At 27.9% G+C, this 8,447-nt stretch overlaps 1 protein-coding gene across 1 annotated transcript; it reads left to right on the top strand.

The window, feature by feature from the left end:
- The first annotated feature begins 2,898 nt into the window (after positions 1 to 2,898).
- On the top strand, positions 2,899 to 8,050 carry LOC100204634 (uncharacterized). The gene is made up of 4 exons (XM_065809728.1): positions 2,899 to 2,952; positions 3,047 to 3,110; positions 3,562 to 4,038; positions 7,923 to 8,050. The coding sequence occupies exons 1-4, from the start codon at positions 2,950 to 2,952 to the stop codon at positions 7,982 to 7,984; spliced, it is 606 nt and encodes a 201-aa protein (XP_065665800.1). The 5' UTR covers positions 2,899 to 2,949; the 3' UTR covers positions 7,985 to 8,050.
- Positions 8,051 to 8,447: the final 397 nt, after the last annotated feature.

Raw genomic sequence — 8,447 nt, 5'->3', positions numbered from 1 at the left:
AAGAGGAGGCTAGATGGCAAATGTTTCGAAAATTGTGAAAAATTTATAATCATGAAACAATAATGCTCTTTCAGTATGTCTAGTATCATAATTATTAATTACCTCCATAAATTTTCAGTTTGCAAATTCCAAGAGTTTTCAGTTTGCAAAAACATCTACCAGAAAATAAAATAAATGTAATAAAAAAAGCTAATATATGAAAACTTAATTTACTAAAGCCTACTGAACAACAACAATCCTGCTATAAGTTATACTTTTAAAGAACACCAGAGCAGCAGGCCTCATTACAGTACTTTAATCGTTGCTTGAACATATACTAAATTTATATCTTTTAGTGATTTCACCAAGGCAATTTTTCTGCTTTGTAGCCTTCGCATAGTTTTTTTCTTTTTGGCTAAAAAGAAAAAAACTATACGAAACTTGTTTTTATATGAAGAAAGTCTACAACGGGTACAAAGTTTCGTCCAAAAACTGTTTTGATGTTACTAGAGGTATATCAAACAGGTTTTTTTACGCAACTCTTCTAATGTTCTTAAAACTGACAGTCCAGGTTCCTTAAGACAAAGCAATAGTTGCACTTTATATAAAGAATTAATCTGTTAAAAAATTAATGATATAACTTTAAATAATAATACACAATTTTATTAAAATAGATTTGGCATTTAATATAAACAAAATGATTTACATTTAATAGTAGATTTTATAAAGTCTAACTTTTTTGTTAATAATACCGGTATTATTACTTATTAAGGGGGTATACCCCCTTTTTTTAATTTTTTTTTTCACAACTCGGTGTAGTTAAAGGCGCTTTACAAATTATTCTTTTATTTAAAATTAGCATGATTTTATAAGCGTTTTGATGAATGATTCAGAAATTTCAGATAATCTTTATTATTTCACAAAGATTTTGTTAGAATTAGATTATACTTATAATCTATAATGACGATTAAATGTTTCTTTAAATCTTAAAATTTACACCATTCAAAAATATATTGATATTAGCTTATTATAAAGCAATAATCGTATAGTCTTTTAAGGTTGAACTGATATTCTAAACCTGTTTTGTACATCAATTTGAAATTAACTGGTTTACTCATAGTTTAGCATTTTGTTGCGTTAGAATAAATATTTTGAAGGGCTTTATGCAGTAAACTAATTTAATAAAAAAAATGCAACTAAGATTTGCGCAAATAGAATATTATATAGTAAATTTGAGATATTTTATTAATAAAATATTTTGAATTTTAAATGAATTTTTCTGATCGAACCAAAATTAATGCGATTATAATTATTTAACATTTATTCAATTAAAAATCATAACTGTAATTACCAAATTGCGCGCAAATTCTTTCTTAAAATTTCTTTGCTAGCACGTTTTTAAAATTTCTTTTCTAAAATTTCTTTGCTAGTACGTCTTTCCAATTTTCTTTGCTAGAAAGAAAATGACTTTTACTTGTGCGATTTCTATCCTAAAAAAGTCTTTGCTAGCAAGTTTTTCATTTTTCTTTGCCAGAAAGGATATATGTATTTCTTTCTTCTTTTCTATCCTTCAATTATTCTATCCTAAAAAGTAATCATGTTTCTTTCTATCATAGCAAGAATTTTCATGTTTCTTTCCTAGAAAGGCTTTCCTGAATTCTTTTCTAGAACCGGCCACCATAATTTGTTTTGCTTCAGATTTTTTAATATTTGAAGAAACTTTTCTCTTTTTTATATAATTTTTAAAACCTTTTTACTACCCCTAACAGTGAATTAAAAGAACACCATTATGGAGTTTTTAGATCACTTTCGCTCATCGGTGTTAACATGAAGTTAGTTAAAATCTTTTGAAATACACAATATTTCTATCAATTTTCACAAAAATTACTAGAATTCCGACCAAGAAAGAGCTTATAATTAAAAAAAAAACGCCAATAAACGATCAGAACAGGTCATATTGTTAAACTATGATGTTCATTTTACCCAAAATACGCATTTATTTAAAATCTCATTTAAATTTGGACAAGCGATTGGATTTTTAAAAAGATTTAAAAAAAAAAAAAAAAAGAACCATCGGTCTGGGTTTTTTCGCTACAAACGTTTATATTTTATGATACCGCAAAAATTTATCATTTTAGATTTTTTTGTCTTTTCATAATTCACAGACCTGATCATTTAACGGAAATATATCGTAGTCAACAAAATATCATACAGAAGCTTAAATGTTTTAAAATTGCCTCATCTACACCAAGTACAAGCAAAAATCAAACCGCACTCTATGAATCAGTCTAATAGGGATTTAAATAATTGTCTGGTCACGCAAACAAACACTCGTCGCAAAAAAACGTGCCTTAAAAAGTTACACTCAATTGAAGCCATCTATTAGAAATAACCAAAATCAAGATGTTTTTTGTTAGCGCGACAAAAGAATTGAACAAAAAAGTACACGAAAGTTAAATAAAAATGCAACATTACAAGAAAGGCACATTAGGTTTTGAAAATTTTACTCCTTATTATGTTAGTTAACTATTTAGCAAATAGGAAAAAATATACCCATTAATTTTTTTAAAACAAATCTAACGTTTCAGCATTTTCATTTATCTTCGTAAATCTAGAAAATTTAAGATAAATTTGTTTCTAATTGTAAAAAATGCTTTGTAGTTTTAAATACAATATAATACATAATAAGCTCTCAACTTGTGTATAATAAACCTCAAGTCATATGATTAAATCAGTTAATTAAAATGAATTGGAAAAACTACTCAAATGGAGATTTTATCATCGAGGACTTAACGTCAAAAGGTGATTAAAATATTTTTAAATAATAAAATATAAGCCAAATTTAATTTAAAAAACCATTATTATAAATATTGATTCCGTCACACGCCAGTAACCTTGTTCCTTATATAAAGGCGCGCCATTTTATCATTCAATTCAGATCTGCTGAGCAATACTGATAACAGAAAAATAATGGTAATAAAAAAAAAAAATTTTTTTTTTTACTATTTTTTTCGAAAGAAGTTTCTTATACAAAACAATTAATTTATGAATAACGTTTTCTTCTTAGAAGTTGATACTTGGTGTTGTTTTACTATCCTTGGTTACACATGGCGCATGTATCAAAAGGCCAGGTAAATAAAAAAAGCAATTGTTTTTACTCCGCGTTTTTGGAGTAAAGTTTCTCCTTTACGTGAACAAAATTTTAAGCAAACTCGCTCCAATTTTTATTTACTTTGAGCTGAGTAACTGCACTTGTTTTTTTTTTTATTCACCAGATATTTATTGACGCTCACTTTAAAAATAATTAACTACGACGTTTATTGTTTTTGTTCTTACAGATTATTTCCTCACTGAATCGTTTAAAAATCCAATAAAAATGAATCATACTTGCATACATATGCATACTTGTAATGTTAAAGTTTTATAGAAAACACATTTACCATTTGAAAATAATAGTAGCCTAAATATATAACAAATAAATAATATTTTCAGTCACTATGTTAAAATTTAAATAAAGTCAGCACTTTATTTAAACTTTAACTAATTACTTAAAATTGTTAAAATGTTTTTTTTTCTTTACAGTAGAGATTATTACAGCTGAACAGACACTGAAGAAAAGTAACTTGGTTGCGGTTTTGCCAAAATTAGAAAAAAAATTTCTTATTGTTTTTAAATTAAAGCTCAACAGTTTTTCATATGGTCATAGAAGTGTCATTCATTTGACTCAAGGAGAGGATAATGTAAAATACGGTGATCGAATTCCTGGCGTTTGGATTTTAAAACAAAAATTGCACGTAGCTTTTGCAATAAATGGTAATAAAAATGAGTATTTTTATTCCAAGCCACTTCCTTTGGACCAGTGGATATCTGTTCATATAGGTCAATTAGGTTATCCATTGAAGACTATTTTTGAAGTAAGTATCAATCACGAAAAAGTATATGAAGTAGAAAACTTAAACGCACAAGAATTTACAAACATCAACGTATACGCTGGAGATCCATGGTATGAAGTCCAGGATGGCTCTATCAAAAACTTCTTTGTCTACAACTTCCCTGTCAGTGAGTTTTGTTCTCTTTTGTCTAAAGTTTTATTACTAGTTATATCTAAAATGTTTTATATGAAAGTTTTAATTACATGTTAAAGTATTATCGTGTACTATCGTGTACGATATAGCAGGAATTATAAAAGTGGTTACAGAATGATTAGATAATTTTTGTTCCTATTTTTTATCTGATAATTTAACGGTAAGTTTTTGAACTCGATATTTATTGATCGTGAGTTTTCATAATTTTTTTTCTAAATTTTAAAACTAAAAGCTTTTACGTAAAAGTTTTTTGCTACCTGTTCCAGTTTTATCGTGTTCTATGGGGTAGAGATTGTGAATGCGGTTTGAGAGTAATTAGATAATTTTTGATCTGCTTGGTTTACCAGTAAATTAAAATAGTTTAGCGTTACGGATTTTATACAATTAGGGGAGATGGGGGCGCATTGATCGCCGTAGCAGTGTTTTGAAAATTGCGCAGAACCTGAAAGAGATGTAAAAACTTATTAACTACGAAACACATGTAGAACTATCTGGCTTTTGGAATATATAAATATTTTGATTTAAAAAAATGATAAACATGAATAATTTTAACTTTTAAACAACCCTCTCAAAAGATCAATGTACCCCAAACTATGGGGTACTATGATCTCCGACTTGGGGCACATTGATCATATATGCGTAATATTATCTAAACGTTTAACACTTCTATAACTAAATCTTGTAAATAATTTAGTCAAACGGTAATATTGTATAACATATAATACATCTAAATTTTTTAATTATTTTTTAAATATAGCAGTTAAACCCACTAGTCTAATTTTTAATTAAAAAATGTATAAATCACAGCAGCTATAAGCTACCCGCTTTATATACGTTTAAAACTTTACAACAACTTGAAATTTATAAGAACTGAAATATAAAGACTGAAATAAGAATACAACTTTTAAGTTTACAAAACTTGTTAAAAGTACAATATTTTGATTAAGAATATTTAATCATTTGTGAAAGTCAAGTTGTGAAGCAGCTTTTGGTTTACATTGTTTTTTATTCCTAAGCAAGTAATTCTTAGTTTCTTTCTTATCTTTTGTGGAGACTTTTTGTTGATTTTTGGTTTGCTTCAAAATTTTCTTTTCTTTTGACAAACGAATTTCATTTCTGACAGGAGTATCAGTCAAGATCCTTGTTTTTAACTGCCTACTTTTAACATTTTTTTTTCTGGCAGATGCTTTTGGGTAAGGTTTTAAAACCTCAGGTGAGATTATAGAAGCAACACTTGTTGACACTTTGTTTAAAATACTTGTTTCAATATTTACTATAGTTATTTCAGACTCTATGTGATTAACATGTGCTGGAATCATTTCAGATTCCATGTTGTTGACAGGAGTGATAGTAACTGTATCTGGAGCAGCTCTATCTGTAACTGATGATGGTAAATATTCGTCATCTTTGAAAATTTCAGAATTGAATGGCTCAATGCCAGCTACTCTAAATCCTGTCTGTATATTAGATGGTGAGAAAGCTTTTGTATACGGTTCTCGAACTATTGAAACAATATCATAAATGGTCATTGGTCTTGGGTTTGAAACCATCCAATTATCACATGCAGAATTGTAAAACCTTTTCAATGGTCCAAAAACAGTTCTATCTAATGGCTGCAATTTATGGCTGCAATGGGGAGGAAAACTTATCATTGTAATTCCGTGTTGAATTGCAAGCTCCAAGCCTTTAACAGAAATATGACTTTCATGACTGTCGAGAAGTAACAAAACTGGAGATTCCTGAGAACAGTTTGAATATTTAACAAAATGTTTAATCCATTCTATGAAAATTTCTGAGTTCATCCAACCAGAAGGATTTGCAAATCCCACACATCCAGGAGGTCCTTCCTTAATCGTGTAATCATGAAACTTTACCCTAGGAAAAATAAATAATGGAGGAATGGAATTTCCAATAGCATTAGAGGCACAACATGCAGTTACCAATGTTCCTCGTTCTGCAGATGTGATTCTTCCAACTTGTTTGCTTCCTCTACCAGCTAAAACCTTTACCGGCTTTTGAACGGTTGTTAAACCAGTTTCATCAACATTATATATACAGTTAGGATTATATTTATATCGATTTCTTACCGTTTTAAGATTTTGAAAAAACTCTCTTACAGTGTGTTTGTTAAAAGCTGTTGATCGAGCGAAGCTCGTTGCTTCAGGTGTTCGTAGAGACAACTCTGGTTGTCTTTTCATAAAACCTTGCAACCAATCAGTGCCTGCAATTTTATTTTTGATCCATGATGATGGACATATCTTATTGTTTTTTAAAGCAAATTCATATGCCAATAATCGCGTTGACCTAGTTGAAAGGCCATAGTTCATTTTTGATGCAATTAGTAAATAACTTGATAAACTTTTTTCATCTTCTGCTGTAAAAACTTGTCTATTGTTGTAGTTAGGCTTGAAAGCTTCATTTGGATTAAGCCTCTTTTTACGACAATATCTTTTTAAAGTCATTCTATCTATGTTAAACTGACGTGCTACAACATTCAGTTATGTTCCTTCTAAAACTTTATTAACAGCTACTTTCATTGTTTCACTTGGTATAGCAACTTTATTTGTTTTTTTAATTCTATTTCTAACCATTTTAAGATCTGTAAAAAAATATATCAATAAAAACATATGTTTTTAATAAATGCTAATATTTAACATAATAATATTATGTTAAATATTTTTTAATTATTATGTTAAGTATTATTCTTTTGATATTATAAAATAATAGTATTATTATTACTAGCTTATAACATAAGTAGATTTAAAAAATGAAATGCTAAAAGCTATTGTTTGTTTATATATAGTTTTTTTTTAAATTATAAATACAATTCCATTCGTTTAACTGTATTGCTTATAAACAAAAACATGGGGCACTTCGTCTTCTATGGGGCACTTTGATCCTCCGATCAATGGGCCCGCATAGTCAAAGATCAATGTACCCCAATAGGTATAGGTAACATATTGATAGCAATATCTACTGTATAAATTGCAGCCAAATAAAAATTATATATTATATTATACACCTAACACTTACAAATTTAAAATAAAATTGTTGTTAACCCATACAGACATCTAAATAAAAATATATTTGAATTATAGTACGATTTAAAAAAATCACTTTTTATGACGAAAAACAATATTTTCTTTATTTTTTTTGACGCTGATAACCTTATGAAAAAATATTACGAATAATCAATTAGGGAAGCATAATGGTTAATTAAATTGCAACCTCACTTCTAGTAAGGCAAAAATGAACGAGTAAAAGCCAAAAGATCATACTGCCCCGGCGATCAATGCGCCCCCATCTCCCCTACTATTTATAGTACTTTTGGGTTATTCTGTTATATAGAAAACACAAAATATCTCAATTGAGTTTTAAATAAAGTATACTCCCAAACATAGCAATCGAAACGTGAATAAGGTGGGGATAGAATACTTTAATTGAGTTTTGAGTAAGACGGACATGAAATACTGTAATTGGCTGTTGGATAGAGTGAACAATAAGTAATTTATTTAAACGCTAAATTAAGTTTACGCAAAATTCTGTTTTGTTTTTGACATAAATTACTGTGTTTTTGACATAAATTACTGCTAATTAACTGGGAAATCGGTAATTCAATACCACCATTTGAATACAAACTTTATTATGTTGTCGTAAGAGTTGAAGGTCACTATGTAGCTTACAATGTTTTTGTTTTTTAATCAAAAAAGTGATATCAATTTTATCATTTATAGAAAATTTAAGATACTTAAATTATATTGCAGTTTTTTACTGTTATATTATTATAGGATTGTTGAACTGTTTTTATAATGCATACTTTGTTTATTTCATTTCTATTCTTTTGCTATTTTTATTTAGAAACAAAAAAGAGTTTGAAAAAAGGTGCCATGCAAAAAAAGACGTTTGAGCTCGAATTTTAGGGTGGAACAACGACTTTTTTCCGCACTGAACTTGTACTTTTTTATTTCAAATATCTTAAATATATTGTACCGTGTTCTATTTATCATTTTATGAAAAGAATAATTTTTCTCTTTATTTCGATGTTATTGGTCTTAAAAAAGAATTAAAAAGTATTTTAAATTACACGTATTTTATGTAAAAAATTACCGTGGTTTCAATAAAACTTCACATTTGTTTATGATTGTAGCGTGAGCTAAAAGCAATTCATTATTTGAAATAAATCAAGCTAGAATTATAAGCATATGACAAATATTTAATGACTCTTTTGAAGTTCATCACGCGACTTCAAAAAGTCAAAATGAGAAAAATTATTCTTCATCATTCTTATTTTGAGATTTTCCAGGCACTTTTAACGTTCTTGTTTTGATTTCTAAATTAAACTAGTAAATCAAAAAAATATTCTTTTTTCAAATCCATGCTTTA

Source organism: Hydra vulgaris, chromosome 11 (genome assembly GCF_038396675.1).
Source record: "Hydra vulgaris chromosome 11, alternate assembly HydraT2T_AEP".
NCBI lineage: Eukaryota > Metazoa > Cnidaria > Hydrozoa > Anthoathecata > Hydridae > Hydra > Hydra vulgaris.
The sequence above is the reverse complement of the archived record's forward strand: the minus strand, read 5'-3'. Positions and strand labels throughout refer to the sequence as shown.

Excerpts from the sequence above, each read along its gene's own strand:
- LOC100204634 (XM_065809728.1), top strand. Across the intron at positions 3,111-3,561 it reads CGCATGTATCAAAAGGCCAG|TAGAGATTATTACAGCTGAA; the intron begins GTAAATAAAAAA and ends TTTTCTTTACAG. Across the intron at positions 4,039-7,922 it reads TGTCTACAACTTCCCTGTCA|AAACAAAAAAGAGTTTGAAA; the intron begins GTGAGTTTTGTT and ends ATTTTTATTTAG.